This window comes from Hibiscus syriacus, unplaced genomic scaffold (assembly GCF_006381635.1).
Source record: "Hibiscus syriacus cultivar Baekdansim isolate YM2019G1 unplaced genomic scaffold, ASM638163v2 tig00110429_pilon, whole genome shotgun sequence".
Classification (NCBI taxonomy): domain Eukaryota; kingdom Viridiplantae; phylum Streptophyta; class Magnoliopsida; order Malvales; family Malvaceae; genus Hibiscus; species Hibiscus syriacus.
In genome coordinates, this window is record NW_024062733.1 from 11,107,282 (window position 1) to 11,126,529 (window position 19,248).

The 19,248-nt window shown below is 29.4% G+C and overlaps 1 protein-coding gene across 1 annotated transcript; it reads left to right on the forward strand.

Moving 5' to 3' along the window:
- Positions 1–1,085: 1,085 nt before the first annotated feature.
- Positions 1,086–2,782, forward strand: LOC120124795 (nudix hydrolase 18, mitochondrial-like). The gene is made up of 5 exons (XM_039143371.1): positions 1,086–1,409; positions 1,590–1,695; positions 1,781–1,864; positions 1,936–2,064; positions 2,509–2,782. The coding sequence occupies exons 1-5, from the start codon at positions 1,336–1,338 to the stop codon at positions 2,665–2,667; spliced, it is 552 nt and encodes a 183-aa protein (XP_038999302.1). The 5' UTR covers positions 1,086–1,335; the 3' UTR covers positions 2,668–2,782.
- The last annotated feature ends 16,466 nt before the right edge of the window (positions 2,783–19,248 follow it).

Consider the following 19,248-nt stretch of genomic DNA (forward strand, 5'->3'; position numbering starts at 1 on the left):
TATTTTAGACATAACCTAAAATGTCAAAAATATTCATAACATTTACTATTTAAAACTAATTTTATTGCCGTTTATAACATTTATGTGCAACCTATTATGTTACTACGATTGATAATATTTTAGGTGTCACTTTTAACCCGTTACCTTTTTCAATCGGTCAGGCCATTTATTAAAATGCCGCATGGTAGAACTACCCCCACACCACCCTACACAAAAACAAACAAGACTCTCCCAATCAGCTAATAATAATAAAATAAAAACATTTTTTCACTAGGAAAAATCCTTCTTTGTTATCGAAACGACATCGAAGCTCATAGAAGGAGACGCGTTTCAACGTCTACCGTTTATTAGAAAAAAGGATAAAACAAAATATAAGTATTGAACTATGTTTAAACCGTCGTTTGAATCAATAAATTTTTGAAAGTAATATAATAATCATTACATTTAAAACTGCTGAATTTTAACAAAATAATCCTTAAATTTATTAATTTTTTTACTCTTATTAGTACTATTCACTTTAAATATAGTGACTACTTTGTAATGTTTGAAATTTTAGTGACTAAGATGATCATTTGAGTATAGTTTAGTGATTTAATATGTATTTACCCTTTAAAAGAAATCATTTTCACCAATAGATAGTTTTATTAATGCAAAAATAAGTACTCAAACTCAATTTTTAATGTCTAAAGAATTTTTCGTTAAATATTAGGGTGTCTAATATTTTTTTTATTATATTTTTAAGTGAATACCGTTAAAAAATTTGATAAAAGACATGTGTCATGTTTATATTTTTATTTTTTAAATATAATATTATTTAAAAAAATTAAAAATTTTAAACGTGACACCTGTCAATTAATATTTTTTAACATAAACACCTACAAATATAAAAAAAAATTAGATACTTTTTTTAACAAAAAATAAAATAAAATTAAACACAAAATTAATTTTGAATATAAATTAGATAATTTTCTTTACATTAAGCGATTTTATTATTGTTTTGATTAATTAAGTAAATATATTTACTTTCTTTTCACTCTTCTATATATATCCAACGCCATGTTCATACATCTTCCGCTCATCTCTCAGTTTCCGTTCTTTTATTTTAGTTGCCTTATACCTGAAATATTTGGCTTAATTCAGTTGACGACAATCACTTTTTTTAAACTCCAAAGATGCAACTCTCCTTTCTGGGATTGTCGCCCATAAATTAGAAGGGGGAAAAAAAGAACAAATTCTCTTAAAATTTCGTTTGGGGCCGAACTTGTTTGCTTCAGTAGAGTGCTCAAATTGATTCGTTTTGGGTATTCGTCGTTCTTGTTTTCGATTGCTCTGAGGATGGTTTGCTTGGTTTCTCGCACGGGAAGGCACCTGCAGCGATATGATAATTTGGGCCGCCGCCAAGTTGTCGGGTGAGTATTTTCATGTTGATGATGATGGGAGCTTGCTTCCTCTTTTTTGAGAAATTTGTTCCCCTTTTTTCTCTGATTTTTCTGGGTCCCTATTGCATAAAAGAAGTTGTTCTTTTCTGGGTCAGATTTTCTTTCTATAAAGGAAAACTCATTGATATCTTCAAATTTGACGAATTGCAGGTGCATTCCTTATAGATTCAAATCTAGCAGTGACGGAACCATTAGTAACGAATTGGAAGTTCTTGTAATCTCTTCCCAGAAGTGTCAAAAAATGATGTTTCCCAAGGTGCACAAACATGAAATTTTCAATCTTTTTTTTAACAATTTTTGATTCCCCCCCCAATTATTAATCTCTGGGTTTTGATTATCAGGGTGGTTGGGAGCTTGATGAATCTAGAGAAGAAGCTGCATTAAGAGAGTCACTCGAAGAAGCTGGTGTTCTAGGCATTGTTGAGGTCAGTCTTTAAATTAAACACTCGAAATCCCAGCATTTTCTTGAACTAAAAAAGTTCATCTTTTGGAACAGTGTGAATTGGGGAAATGGGACTTCATAAGCAAAAGCCATGGGACATTTTATGAAGGTTACATGTTCCCTTTGCTTGTGAAGGAAGAGCTTGACCTCTGGCCCGAGCAAAACCTAAGACAAAGGACTTGGGTAAGCTTTTTATATAATCAAAAGATATAATTTCAAAATTAACCCTCTATGTTTGTTCGAACAATTATTTTGGCCACTTTAACCCTCAACTCTTTGATTTTCAGTTAAAATGGTCCGTATTGAATAAAAATCGTTAATTAACTGATGTATGTTGTTGACTTGACATTTCTACATATACTAAATAGCTTACGTGTCAAATGTTACGTCGATATGCAAGTTATTTAGTATATATGAAAATTTCATGTTAGTCAATTAATAGTTTTTATTTATCAAGGGTTATTTTAATTAAAATTGAAACGATGAGAGCTGAAATGTTAAAAAAAGGAATAGAAGTAAAATGATTATTCGAATGGGGTTAATTTTTGAGAGAATAAAAAATGGCTTCCAAGTTTTGATTCATTGATTTTAGTAAATTTGATTTGCTATGGTTTTGATGTTGTTCAGATGAATGTTAAGGAAGCAAGGGATGTATGCCAGCATTGGTGGATGAAGGAAGCTTTGGACATATTGGTTGAAAGACTCAACTCATTGAATGAGCAAAATGAACACAAATTCCCCAATTTGTGCACTGATATAGTGGCAGCAAATATTGCCACTTTGTAAATAATCTCTTGTTAAAAAGAAGAGAGGGTGGAGCTAAACATTTGTCATGGGACAGGTCAACTATGTTGACTAACAAGTACAATCATTCACTCACAGCTGGGTAATGTTGGGAAAATAACTGTAAATTTTGGAAGATGGGATTAAATGAATCACACAAACCCCAAGGGTTGTAAAACATCAATCATTTTCAGACACCACTTGGAGCCGAGCAGAACATTCTGGTAACCATGTGAGGTCCAAATTGATTTGCTTTTGCAAGTCGAAATCACTTTCATTCCACAACTAGCTTAGTGGAGCCTCATCATCTAAGTGACGTTTGATTTATAAATTAGGTTACCTGTCGAATATAAATGCGTTTAAAATCTTTATTATTAAATTATATATTATTAGTTAATGAGGTTTTAGTAGAGTTGAATTATCGGTAAAGTCTAAACTCTTGCGTATTTAAATATTCGTATTATTACGAATCAATCGATTAAGATATATTATTATCTTTTAAGATTATGAGTTCAGATATCACTTATGACATGAATATGAACGTTTATTATCAAGGAAAGTTATATTTGAACAAACACTATATTTAACCTACCTTAGATTCAGTAAAAGAAAATAATTTAAGTTAAAGTTTTAGTTTAAATTTATTCTAATTTAATTTTTTTTTAATTTATTTTTATTACTTGATTGCGACATGTATTATAAATTTTAAGATTTTATTATTATTTTTATTATTTATCCTAGTTTAAAAAATAATCAAGCCACAAGTACGTTTTTTCCTCTTCATGACATCATATTGTTGAATTAAGATGTCGGCCACCAATAAGATAAAATCAGGAAAACTATTGGAAATTCAATAATTTACCCAAATCGGATACGAAGTTCTGCCGTTTTTTGTATTATAAAGAAAATGGGAATTTCTGTACGTGATTCCATACAGTTTCTATGCAATTCATTTTTTGTCCCTGTAACTGGGTTTCGTTAATTTAGCCCCTGAGAATCTCAGTCTTTTGCAATTTAATCCATTTGAAGAAATAAGAACAGTGGATCGGCCCAAACCGATTGCACAAGGCCCATCATATACAAAATTGGACTTTTAACTTAAATATCTATTGGGTATTATTTTTAAACTTTATTTAATGCCCAAATTTATTTACTATTAATATGTTTTAGGTTTGAATTGTTACTTTCGAACAAATATTATATTCGAATCTTTAACTTGTTTTTATCATTCTGAGATAAATATAAAGTATTATTTGTTTAAAGACTTTTAATCATTTAACATTGAACGCTCATGCCCTTAACATACATAATGTTGGAACCCAGAGCCTCAAAGAATAATAATAATATCTTAACCACTAAAACCACTTAATTCGTACCTTAACCTTAAATATGAAAAATGACCTCAAAATATGCTTTTTTTTAGTGTATGATGAATACTTCAATTGCTTATATTGCAATCACATGTTTATCTTTATAGAATCCATCAATATGGTAAAGAAGATGAAAATCAATAAGCTTTGTAAAACTCAGAGTTCGAAATTATATTTTATGCAAATGTTAGATTTTGGTTCGAGTTAAAATAATGAGATCTCCAAAAAAAAAATTCAAAAACTTTATATTTAGATTACAATACTTTATCACTTTTAATAGACAAACGTATTCATAATATCTTCTTAAATGATTTTAATTTGAAATATTATACAGAAAATAATAATATATAATATTGTAAAACGAGTTAGATACTTACATTTGATGCCACATCACTTAGGTTCATGGGTCGAAATATAATTGTGGTGAGGGATGGATCAAAGGGGTGTGTGGGGGCAGTCGTTCCCTTAAAAATTTAAAATAAACATATATTTTATATTTTTTTATGTATTCCCTATTAAAATGTATTTTCGATTTCTTAAAATTTTATAAGTTTAAGTTCGTCTCATAACATAAAACTCTACGTCCCTCCCTGATCTTGGTGTAGAATTAATCGCGGTTCCACATGTATTTGATGATTAATGTGTTTATCATAAAATTTAAATTTTTTTAAATTAATTATCGGGTTATTATGGAAAAATCCACTTTCACGAATCAGTTCAAGTCTCTTTTTCAAATCATGACAATAATTAGTACGACAATAAAATAGTATTAAATAACACGATTATTGTGATGTAGTGATTTATTGATTTAGAAATTTTTTTGTCTAGAGTAGTGTAATAAAAAATTGTTGTTTCATAAGATTAACACCGAACTTTCAAATTTGTACATCTAAATAATTAAAATTTAAAAAATATTATATTTTTTTTGAAAAAGGAAACCACGAGGATGAAACTTGTGACCGTAGATAAAAATTTGAAAGAAAAAAGAAAAAGAAAATATATTTTTTGTGGTAAAATATAAATATGTGTTGATATGATTTGTTAGTGTTATGTGCTCAAAAATGATTTTTATAATTATTAAATGTAATTTCAACTTAGGGTGATGATGATTATTTATTGATTGATAGGGCAAATTGATCTGATGATTAAGTAGTAGATTTAACTGGTACAACATGTGAGTCTCTCAGTAATCATGCTAAGAAATTATAACTCATCGAATTTTACAAGTTTTAGAAATTTCAAGGTTTGATGGACAAAGAAATGATAATATAAGTGTAACTTGGGAAAGATGTTCAAACGAGATACAAAACTTCAAGTTAATTATTGTAAAATATTTTCAAGATATTTATTTCAGAATTGCGTTATTTAATTTGGTAAGTGGGAGTGATACATCTTGATTTTAATAATATTCCAATTAAATTCAACGATAAAATACTTGTAAGGAAGTGGACCATTTTTAGGTTAATATCTTTCTTTAGAACAAGAGTAAGTGATGATGGATAGTGCTCAATAAACAAAGCTGAACGAATTCTCTGAAACAGAATTAATTCTATGCTATGCATTTATCTATTGAGCTACAAAGAAATTACTTCAACTGTACCAATACTTTTTTGAATTTATTTCCACAAGGATAAGTCCAATAAAAAAATTGTAGTAACTTTTTTTTCTCTCATGGTTCAAAGGTTTTGTTTTGACTAATCTAGACCAACCAGTGTCGTATATCTGATTTTGGTGGATGAGTCTCCCGACAGAGATTTTCTACATATACAAGGACTCGAACTCAAAAACTTACTTAAACGATATCAAGTTGCTTACTACTTGAACTAACAATTGTTGATAAACTGTAGATAACTTTCTTTTTCAACGTTTTAAGTAAATTAAGGTTATGATTTATTTAAAACACCCTAAAAGATTATTTTCTTCTTACACTCATTTGATAAATTTTAGATGTATAACAATTCGAGACGATACAACGAAATAATAATTAAAATAAAATGAATAAAGTACATTAATTTCTACCATGGTGTCATGTCACCTTCAACACATGCAATACCAAATAATTGGTATGTAGAGACAAAACCAAATACAACCAAGAAGAATATTCGTAAATTCTTTACATGGTGATTCAACAAATTGCAGAAAAAGACGAACAACACCTCAGTAGGATCTTGTTGCAAAATTCGTGTACATGAAACAATAAAAAAAATTAATAACATAGAAACATTATTCTATTTAATAATAAGAAGGAGTATAGGATCAAAATTGGAGCCGAGTTGAGGCCTGCAACTACGCAGTTTCCTTAAGACATATTTCAATCACTCCTCGGTGCTTAAGATCTTTGGTCGTCTGTCTCTTAGGATACAACAACGAGATGATCAGGGCATAGTAGCACAACTGTCAAGATCAAGAACTATTTCTTGCTTTCATCTATCACCCAAAAAAATAGAGGAGAAAATGTTTTTGAATAGTTTTTGAGTTGTTTTCAATTGTGTTTAACCTAGTAGGTTAACACGATATTTATAAGGAGTCCACATTGTGAACAATTGGAAACTTTTAACCTAATGAAGCATTAATGAAAATCAAGCAATTAAGAAATTTCCAAAAAGTATTGTTTTGATTAAAGGAACCTTTTTAATAATTTATCATTTTAATTCCAAAACAGATTTTTAAAAGATATTCTCCATTTGAGGAAAATATCTCACATTTGGGTTAAAATATCGGCAAGCCCACAAAGAGATAGACTGATTTGGATATTCACGTTACCCACATCGTGCACATCTGCACATTTACGAACCAATAATTGGTTCAACATTTTCCTCAATAACGTTTGGATCAATTTCTCATTCAAAGCTCCAAAAATATCAATTTTTCCTACAATCCCCTACATGAGTGAAATTGATCATTTATCAAAATTATTTTTAACTTAATGTAGTGATAGACTCTACGATCGATTGTTGCATAGGATAGGTAGGTGTCCTCCTTTGAACCTTCCCTTGTGACATCATATTTACTTTACTAGCTGACCAGTAGATGTATAGTCCTTGAACTATTCTACCGTTTGTGTAAACTATTATATACTTCACAGAACTACCCCTCTGACAAGAATTTTAGTTCCCATGGGTATGTCCTTAAAGCCATGGACATCGCTTGGTTATGCAAGAGTTTGAAAGAACTATGCCTAATAGTCTCCTTGAAACGGCCCCACTTCACTATCACATTGGTGACTTATGTTGCTCGACTTTTCGAAACACACAATGGTCATTAAAATTTTTGCTTAGCCTATACAAATTTGATCACTTTTTACATCACATGAATGAACTTGGGATGATAAACCCCTAAAGTGATCGCACACAATTTATGCAATTAGGTTGTCTCTTTGAACCTAGATCTTGGGATCTTCAATCAACAAGGAAGGGTTTTCCTTCACACCTTTCATTTCATGGGCTTTAGTCTCATTTCTTTCAATGTTTTCTCAACTTTATCTCAATATTAACCCTTCGGTTAGTGAATCTGCGATGTTATCCTTTGATATTACAAAGTAAATTGTGATAACTTCATTTGAGATCAGTTGCCTAATGGTATTGTGTTGATGATGTATATATCTCAACTTACCATTATACATAAAGTTATGTGCTTTACCAATATAAGAATATTGTGGGCACAAACTTTGGCTATTCAAGAATATCCTCCAAAAAATTCAAAATTCATTCAACTTATTCTCTAGACTTGTCTAGAACTACAAACGCTTATTCCATTTTGGATTTGGTTATAACCATTTTCTTGAGGATTTCTATGACATGACTCCTTTTCCCAATGTGAAATATATTCATTTGTGCCTTTGATATCTTGAACATCATATATTCAACAGGCGTCAAAGCATCCTTCTAAGAAAGTATGATCTAGGGATAATACAATCCATACTCTTGAGCATATCTGAGATATCTCAGTTCTCTCATAATTGCTTTTCATAGGCTTGCCATAATAACAATATCTTTGTTTCAACCTTTCGTTGAACATCTAGACTTATCTTTATTGATAGTCTTCAATCATCTTCCCTAGTTATATAAGGGAATATATATTCAAAGAATGAGATATTCTTTGATTTCATTATCGCGTTCTTGTGAATCTAAGGATTCTTTGATTTATGCACAAGATGTCGATATGTCTTGCTATAGTCTACGTAGCCTATATAATCCACCGATTTGGTAATTGTAGAGAGTTTTTTTTCCATAACTCATATGGTGTATTGTCAATTTTTTTGGAGAACCTTATTTAAAAGGTAATTAGCTGAAAATAGCTTCGCCCACATGTTTTGTGATAACCCAGAACTTCTAAGCATTGCGTTCATTAATTCTTCCACTTTGCTACCCCATGATGGTGTCACTTTAGAATAATATCATGTTGTGCACAATATTAAACAATTAATGGTTCAATTTATTGACCACCATTATCACTTCTTACAATCTTAATGATTTTATTAAGTTGGTTTTCAACTGTGAATTCATAGAGAATAGATTTCTCTATAGCTTGACCTTTGCTTTTCAGCAAAATATATAACAATACTTTTTTCTATCATCAATGAAGGTAATAAAATATTTATTCCTTCTTGTTTGTAAAAGTAGATCAAGTAAATCCATTATTATGATAAGAATTCAATTTCATAAATAAATTTACTTTCAAGATCTTACTTTACAAACATATTGAGATTTTAAAGAAATATATTTAACTATTTATTACTTTCTTTCAAAATAGAATCATACTTGATTTCCAAAAAAATAAATTCAATCCACCGATTTATTTTCTTTTACAAATCATGAAAATAAATCCAACGATTTATTTTCTTTCATAAACAAAAATCATACAAGATTTCCAAAAAAATAAATTCAATGATTTATTTCCTTTTGCAAAATAGCAAAATAAATTCAACGATTTATTTCCTTTTACATATCAGAATCATATAAGATTCTTAGGAAAATAAATTTACTGATTTATTTCCTTTTTCAAAATATGAAAATAAATTCTACGATTTATTTCCTTTTACAGATTAGAATCATACAAGATTCTTAGGAAAATAAATTTACCGATTTATTTCTTTTTTCTAAACAGGAAAATAAATTCAATGATTTATTTTCTTTTACAAAACAGGAAAATAAATTTTACGATTTATTTCCTTTTACGAATCAGAATCATGTGAGATTCTCAAGAAAATAAATTTAACAATTTATTTCCTTTTACAAAACAAGAAACTAGATTCAACGATTTGTTTCCTTTTTTAAAATAAGAAAATAAACCTAACAATTTATTTTCTTTTAAAAGATAAAATCATATAAGAAAATAAATTCAATAATTTATTTCTTTATTTAATATTTCTGAGAAAATAAATGTAACAATTTATTTCCTTTAACAAAATAGAATCATTTAAGGTTCTCAAGAAAATAAATTTAACAATTTATTTCTTTTTAAAGGATTGAATCATCCAGGATTCTCAAGAAAATAAATTCGATAATTTATTTTTCTTACAAAGTTAAAATCACTCAAGATTTCCAAGGAAATAAATTCAACAAAATATTTTCTTTACAAAGTTAGAATCACTTAAGATTCTTAAGGAAATAAATTCAACAATTTGTTTTCCTTAAAAAGTTAGAATCATTCAAGATTCTCTGGAAAATAAATTCAACAATTTTTTCCTTACAAAGTTAGAATCATTTAAGATTCTCTAGAAAATAAATTCAACAATTTATTTTCCTTACAAAGTTAGAATCATTCAAGATTCTCAAGGAAATAGATTCAACAATTTATTTTTCTTACAAAGTTAGAATCATTTAAGATTCTCAATGAAATAAATTCAACAATCTATTTCCCTTACAAAGTTAGAATCAACGTAAGATTCTACGATGAAATAAATCCAGTGATTTATTTCTTTGTATTTTGTTAACTAACGGGATTAGTAACTCTAAAACTCTAAACAAATATATTACAACGACTCGTTTCTATTTAACAAAGAGAAATCAAAAGGAATTGATCCTTTAATTTTTACCAACCTATTAATCACAAGAAATTAATCCATTTATTTTACATTTTGCAGCACAAAATTCAAAAGGAATTAATCCTTTGATTTTACTTTTGATAACCAATAATCAAAAGCCTTGGATTAAACTTTAAATTCGTTTGTATCTACAAATTTTCTCAAAAGAAATTTTTAGTACACTTATAAAATTTATAGTGTTTTAAAAAACACAGACAATAATTACTGTAATGTTTAATAATAATTATAAATACCAAAGGTATTCTTTATTCATGTCATATTTAATATTCTGTATTAATAGGCCAAAGGTTATATGGTAATAATACCATAACAATAATATCATGAACAATATCATGATTAATGCTTAAATGCACTTTTATGAACGAAATCTTACCATAATGATATTCCTCAATAGATCATAACATAGAAAGAATCACATTGATTCTTTAATTGCTTTACATTTATAGGCAATAACCACATATGGGGGAAAAATTCCATAACCAAAGAATCACATTTATTCTTTTATTTGCAAAAAAGACAAATCACCATGTGGTAGTCATCATACACCAATCACCATGCATTTGTGTATTTACACAAGTTGGTTCCTACGTGAGCCTGCAAAATAATTTGCAAAAAACTCATGTACCATTGTGCATATTCAAATCAATCTCACATATTTTCAACTTTTATTATCGAACAAAAAGAATGTTTCTGTCACAACCCCTATTTTAAAATAAAAATTATAAATTTATTTAATTAATTTAGGGACAAAATTGTAAGTTTTTAGAACTTGCATCCCTTTTAAAAAGTTACAAGAAGTTTAAGGAATTAACCTCGAATTTATCCCTTTTATATAGGCAGAGAAAAAAATAAAAAGGAGTTGTTAATCGTAAGGTTCAAACACCTGTCATAGGGATAAGTTCGTCCATGCCCTAACCATTTAGGTTAAGGTACTATTGATGATATATGTATTATATATATATATTATTGGTTTAAAACTCAGGTTATAATATCCAAAACTAAAAATTCCCAATTTCCCGAAATTCCTAACTTTCCTAAATCGCACCCACCGCTGGCCTCCCCAACCTTCCATCACCTAGCCACGTAGCTGACATTGCCACCCCCACCGTGATCGCCATCGACCGACGACCAAAATTTGAGCATCGTCATGCCGTGTAACACCATCTTTTTCCATAAATTGATGATTGATTGTGAGATGGAAAACCTCTTGACGATTAATTTTTCCTCGATTCCCACCGATCTAGCCACTCATTAGCCTCAATGACGTTTCCATCAGCCTTGTCGACGTAGTGCGAACAAAACTCGATCAACTTTGCTCCTCGTCGATGCGCCATCATCGACAACCATTGAAGTAGGTTATCGAACGTGTTTCTGATAACTTTATCTTTTTTCGGTTTGTTGATGGTTGACATGGGTTAATTCAAGTGTGTAATTGGTCAGGGAGAAATCAACCATCTAAAATACCCTCTGTCGCTACTGTATACATCAACACGCGCCGGTAGTGTGCGTGAGGCTCCTCTACTGGTCCATGAGCCTTCTGGAATTGGTCCAGTCAGACTGAATCGAGTCGAGCTGAGTAACCTAGCTGAGTCAACCCAGTTATGTCAACTCGCTGAATCAACCCAATTAAGTCAACTCGACCAGAGTCAACTCATTAACTTTGATTGACCGTTGACCTTACTATTTACTTTGATCACCGATGACTTGTACCAGAGTTGACTTTAACTTTGATCATTGACTTAAATTTTATGAAAAGTTTTATTCTATGTTTTTCGACATCCTGAGTCCGATTCCGAAGTTCGTTTTGCCAAATTCAAACTCGGTACACTATTTTATGCATTTTATCTCCTGATTCAATACATTTTTTCACGTTTAAGTTTCGTTTATAATGTAATTGGTTTTTTCATGTATCCGAGACATTATGGGACGTGGAATTAAAGTTCGAGAGCGATCAAATGGAGTTTAATTGGTTAACCCTTATGACTAAAAAGTTGAGGTAATACATTACTACCTTATGTATGCTATATGGAACATGTTGGCATTGGTTAATGCATAGATGAATATGTTTGGTTACATGTGTGTAATTAATATATTTCTTAACTCGATCCAAATGAGATGAAAAGTAATTAAACTGAATAAGACTTAGATTACACGTATAAGACACTAGAAGATTGATAATAAATAATTTCAGGTTCAGTGATTAACTGATAAAACAATCAACCTAATAATCTTTAAATTCTAATTATTTTCGTTAAAAGTTTTAATACCAGAATCACCTAGTTAAGAAATTATGAAATTACCCCTATGAGGTAAAAATGGTTCGGACTGACTCTGATAGCAAAAATAACTTGAGAATTCATATTTAATCTGAAAAACTAATGATTCACATGTTAAATTCTTAATATGTTCGAAAAGTCGATGATAATCAAATCATAATATCCGTGAAGGTACAAGACCTAGAATTATTGATTTATAGCAAACAACTAAAAACTAAAACATCAGGAGAATTATTTATGTTTGAATTATTCAGAAAATTTAATTAAATGGAAAGTGTGGATTGAAGGAAATGACCAAAATACCCCTAAAGTGTAAAATGACCCAAAGTACCTTCAAGCCCTGGAATGACTGAATACCCTCAAGCTCTGAAATGAATAAATCAACTTGAATTACCAAAATGACCTAGAATTTCTACTTCTTGAGCGAACACCTGGGGGATAAATTACCAAAAGTACTTTACATGTCTGAATTACTCGAAATGACTATATTATATGAAAAAGTTAAACTAAATGGAAGTATTGTACGTATTTGAACCATTGAAACAATCGAATTACTCTGGAAACTCTGAAATAACCGGGATAAACTTGAATATTAAATTACCTAAGTACCCTCTATGACCTAGAATTAAGTGGATGACTTGGATAAGTCTGAAAATTCTGATGAACTTATATGTTGTACTGTCCATAAGGGTTAGAAACCCAAATCAAGCACATCGACATTTTTTGATACCATTGTAATACAAAAAATGAAGTAAATACCATTGGAATACTTGTTCGTCTCCCTAAGATCCATTCAACGGTGATTTTGAAGGCTATCAATTCAACTAGAGCAACCAGTATCAAGAAGTGAATAATGGTGAAGTACCTTGGTCTGAATGATTGACAAGTATCATAGTTTTGGGATTGTATAGTTTAATTGGACTTGAAATCATGATTATTCGATATAAATCCTAAATAATATAAATTGTTGTTTCATTCTCATTGGGTTAAATTAATAAGAATTCTTTAAGAAACCAAAATGCCTAAAATGTCTCTGATTTCTTGAATAATGGAATCACTCTTATCATATCTGAAATATCAAGTAACTCTAATGTAAAAGATTCTGAATACCTTCCTGATTGTTTAGTACCTCTGAAAAATATATGAATATTATATGATCTTGATAATTTACTTCTCGAATGACTGATAAATTTGTTAGCTATAAAACCCCCTTTTTATAGGGATATTATTTATGAAATCCTATCAATTTACAAAAGTTTCGTGGTTCCCTAGCTGATAAATACCAAGTACCTTTGGAAAATCACATAATCCTCTAGTGTGTTCCATATGTGCTATATGATTATTTTATTAGTTTTGAAATGCGATTTACCGAAGTTATTGATTTACTGTTTATGAATTATGATTACATGATATGTGCTCTTTGGTTACATGTTTTTTTTTACTGGAAAATATAATCGTTCCTGATTTATGGATCATGGAATCTACTATTTACTGTATAAACAGATCATTGGGATATTGTTTGGGTAGGATTCTAGAGTATGGAGGTTCAACTCTGATGAAGCTGGTAATTCCTTACAGACCTAAGGTATTCCTTGGGTAGGCTCTAAGTCCCCAAGACACTCCCTTAGTATGAGGACTGCATTTTGGTGTACCGGTAGAGGGCATTTATGTGATTTAAATAACTACATTGTCATTTTTACAACATTCTACTCGATCATGGTTTTTATATTAAAATTACTAATCAATCTGATTTCTACTGGATACTGTATAGGTAGGAGTATGGAGTACAGAGGTTTAGCTCTGATCAAGCTAGTAAATCCTTACGGACCTAAGGAGACCCTTGGGTATGCCCATAGGCCCAAGGTATTCCTTTAGGGTAGCACATTTGATGTGAGCTTAGGGTAAGTCTTTATGGATGCAATTATGTGGAAACTGCATATCAGTGTTCGGATGAAGGGTATTACTGTGATTTTAAATATGTTTAAACTACTAATGTTTTTAAAGGATGTGTATACATTTTTTGTATTTTGTTAGGACACACTAGACTCCCCAATTTAATCTTCTGAATATGTCTATGTGAATACTTCCTTTGGACAATAAATCATTGTTTGTAACTAAAGACTTAGCTAATGGAATTTGAAATCACCGATAGAATCTGACGATGTCTGTCTCACTAAGGAAATCTATGCTTTACCATATACCTGATGATCTATTGCATTCATCTGGTGGTTCTGTATTACTGAGCTTTCCAAAGCTCACTCTGTTACTTACCATTTCATGTTAAAGAGAAAGAGAAAAAAGATTTGACCTGTTTAACGTGCCACATCAGCACAAAATAACGGCCTCGTCAGTCAACGACGAAATTCGTTGGTCAAATGACTACATTGAGTTTTTTTTATAAATTGGAGGGTCACATTGAGTAAAAAAAAATGGAGGGTCACATTGGTTTTTTTGGAAAAAGTTGAGGGTCTCACGTACCTTTTTACCATAAAATTATATTTAAAATCGTATAGATACATTAGTAATGGAAAATAATTAAAGCTGAAACCTGATTTAAAGATATAAGTTAATTGAACCCTAAAATGTAAACTTAACTAAGGAAAGAAACAAATAAGAACAAAAATATTTAACCCGCGTCATTTTTTTTTACTTTAGTTATGATATTATCCGAACCTATTAAATGATTTAAGAAGTAAAAAAGAAAATTAATTTTTTAAAAGTATTCAAGTTCAAATAATTATACTTACGGAGTAGGTTTACGTTTTCAATAAGCTCAATTAAAGCTTTGAAGAAGAGAATTTGTGGTCTCCAACACAAAACAGATGATTAATTAATGAGAATTTTCTCGAAAAATAGATTTGGTTAAGAGAAATAAAACCTTATGTTAATAGGTGAGGTGAGGTGTCAAATTGAAGCAATTGGAATTAATGGACTCATGGGGAAAAGAAATGCGATGAGAAATATAAATGAAGCAGCAATGAATTAAAAGAATGCTGATCGTTTTTGGTGCAAAGAGTAAATGTTAGCAGGTTGTTGCTGTTAATGTTATAAAATTAAGTGTATAAAATTTGTAGAATCTATATATATATATATAACCAAACACATTAATGAACTTGTAAATATCCATACATCTCTATAGTCATGTTAGCAGGTTGTTGCTATTAATGTTATAAAATTTATTTTAAGTGGAGTCTAAGATGGATCAAGGGCTTAATCATTGTTTAATGTGATTATAAATATTAAAACATATTATAAAAACAAGTTAAAATACATATTTTTTTAACTATGCTTGAATTTTAAAACTTATATTTATCGATATTCTTGTGCGATCTTTCTCTTTTTCTTTGATTTTTGTTTAGTCGGTAGCGACGTTAATATTAACGTTGGTCGCCGTCCGGTAGTGATTATTAGCTCTCTATTTTTTTATATCATGTCCCTTATTTTTTTCTTGAGTTCTTTTTTCAATTTTGAATAAGAACTTCTATCGTTGTGACACGTTTTTTTTCCTGTTTTTATGATAAACATTTTCTTTGCTCTTGTGGCATGATCTTTATTACTTTAAGTACATTTTTCGTATACCTTTGCAGTAGTTTTGGTGCTCGTACAAAGATACGGCATTTAGTTTTTGATTGATTTATCGGTGATCGAATATTATCAGATCTCCTCTTTGATAAAATGTTGTTCGTTGATATAATGAGAACTGTGTAGCGAAGTAGCCTACCAAACAGTTTGGTTCGCTCACTACTCTTTTATCATTTTATAAAGCGTCTCGTTCAATAGAGACATTTAACTTTAATGAATGTTACTGGATGTTTTTTATATTAATCATAATTCTTAAGAGAATATTTTGTTTTTCTTCGTATCTTTGGATTAAATATTTTTGTTTTTGTATAAATTTTTGTGTGACTATTGTCCTATTTTTTTCTCTATGTTTAAGTGCATTGTAATATTAATTATTTCCTTTGTTTTTATTAATGAAATCCGATTAACATTGTTAAAAAAATACATGTTTTTTTAACAGGATTTAATACTTTTCATGATTTCTTTTATTTAATATTCAAAATTATTAATTTTAAAATATTTCAAGTTCACATTCATATCTTGTATTCAAAACCTATATCAATACAATTAAGTCTCTAAATATATATTGTTCTTTAATTTGTTTTTAAATTCGAATATTTTGTTCAAAATTCAACCCAATTGAGTTTATAAAGTTCCTTATGACGTGGCTTTATAAATTTGAATATTTAAAAAATATTGATATTTTTTAAATCTATTTTTAGTAAAATAAATAGACCTTATATCTAAGTATGAAGGTCCAATATCCAAGGGATAAGCCAAAGCAAAGCAGGTGCTTATAAGGTGATATGTCCATGATAGAGACGACAACCGAAAACGTCAGTATCTGCTCCAAAAATACTATACTATACACCATGAGAAATACCTTAGCCTTCCCAAAAACCCAACAAGTACACATCAACTATTACTTCTTCTTCTTCATCTTCTTCGTCTTCTTCATCTTCATCTTCTTCGTCTTCTTCATCTTCATGGTTTTTCTTGCAGAGGAGTAATTTGGCAGTGGTGCCGCCATGGGTGATTGTCATGTATAACACCACATTCTTCAAGAAATGTGTTAGCCATCCCAACCAGAAGAGGAACGAGTTGGACAAGTTCTGCATCGATTGTCTTCAATCTTTTTGCTCTCATTGCCTTTCTTCTCATGCTTTTCACAACCACATCAAGGTCTCCTCTTCCTCCTCCTTCAAATCTTATATGTTTTTAACACGTATTTAATTTGTGATTCCGGTCACCTTTTCGATTACGTTGGGTTCATCGCAATTGCGGCAATAACACATGTTATAGTGGTGATTGCACGCGAGTATCACAATTGTGCAACAATAATTCCGGACGACACTTTTACCGCTATATAACCACCCGTTATTTTTATAATGAAGGGTGGTTTAAATCCATGATCTTTTGAGTTTAGTTAATAATTATCTTCAACTAATATGAATTATTTTGAAATGTTGAAATTAAGATCCGGAGATACATTTATAGTGACGTGATCAACAGACAAGATTTGTGCAAGCTCTTCAATTGTTCTGGCATCCAGGTTAGATATAATTTCAATCCTTTTCCTTTTTTTCTTTTCTTTTGCTAAATTTATTAATAATTTTATGTATTTTTCATGGAAAATGATACTCTTTCAATATAGTATTGAACCCTTGCATTTGGCTTTTATATAATTTAATCTTAATTTCTTTTTCGTACTACTATACAACTTTGATTAATCAAAAAATAAGCAATAAGAATGACATTATATATATATATAATTTTTTTATAAAAAATAAAGTACTGTAATTTTTTATGAAATATAAACAAGTGTAATTAATGATGCACATATCATCTAAATACTTTATAACACAATATAACATATGATATTCACCGACGAAGTTACAAGTAAAGTGGAAGGGGTTATGCTCTTACTTTTTTTGTTTTCAATTTTTTTTAGTTTTTTTTTAATTTTAAAATTATATAAATGGTTTTCTTAAGTTTTTTTTTTCTGTTTTGAAATTAGTTAAATCAATTTTTTTTATAAAAAATTTACTTTTTATGCTTCCCTTAATATTGAAAATAGAAAAATTAAACCATAACTTATAATTTTTCAATTAAATACTTCTTAGGTTCCTTTCAATTTCAAAATCAAATAAAATAGACAAAACTCAAACTTTAATTTTAAATAACATCAAACTAATCAAACTTTACCTCTTATTTTATTTCAGTTAATATTTATCCTTCGAAATTTTATCTTGGTTCCGTTCTAGAAATATTTGTGAAATAAAATTTAAAATCTAATTAATTTCATTGATCTTGTTATAAAAAAAAAATAAAATTTTATATAATTTTTTTAACGAAAAATTTATATATATTTATAGATGACAAAATCTCTTAGATAAGGGTTTGAGGAAATAAAAATTTCCCTAGATAAGGCCCCTACTGTTTGATTTGCTGAAGTGATGTGATTGCTATAGTGTCATTTGAAAGATGTGAAAATAAAGTTCGTCTTCAGCTTTTTTTAGGGAAAATACGACGATAAAAAATGCGTCTTTAGTTTTTCATGCATAAACAATACAGAGGCGGAGATGTATTGTGATCCATGCGTCTTTTCGTCAATTGAAAACATATTGTCTCCTGACTTCTTTTGTGTGACAGTATAACAATCGTCCTACTTTAGTAAATAAATTGGTGGGAGCTTTATATAAGAAATTGTACCATTTATAGATAGACAAACATATTTTATATATATTTATAGACAGATCGGACATACAAACGTGAATTTATAGCTATTATCAAGTATTCGAAGTTCTTCTGAGAAGTTGTACTAAAACTGTTCATAATTAACTATTAAGACATATCAATAAGATGAAGAAGTAAAATAAACATGAAATAAATATCAATTTCCACAGTAGATATTGTATTAATATTTTAGACTTATTTTTCCAAAAATCTCTAATAATATTAATTTATCAATAAAAGCATAGGTTAATTCAATTCATATTTATTGTATTAAAACACAATATATATGGTTTAGATTAAACTGATAATATATCTAAAAAGTAATGGTAATTGGCTGCAGACTTATCATACAAATAAAGCCAAAGTGCTATTCTTGAAGCAAAGGACTCAATCTCATCATCAGCACCAGCAGAGTAATCCAAGGGATTATAGATGTTCCATTTGTGACAAAAGTTTGCAAGATAATACTTCACTTTATTGCAGTATAGCATGCAAGGTTCTTTATTTCTCACAGTTTTTTTTTTTTTTTTTGCAACGAATTATAGGATTTGTTAATTATTTTATTATTTTTATTTGACAGGTTTTGGATATATAC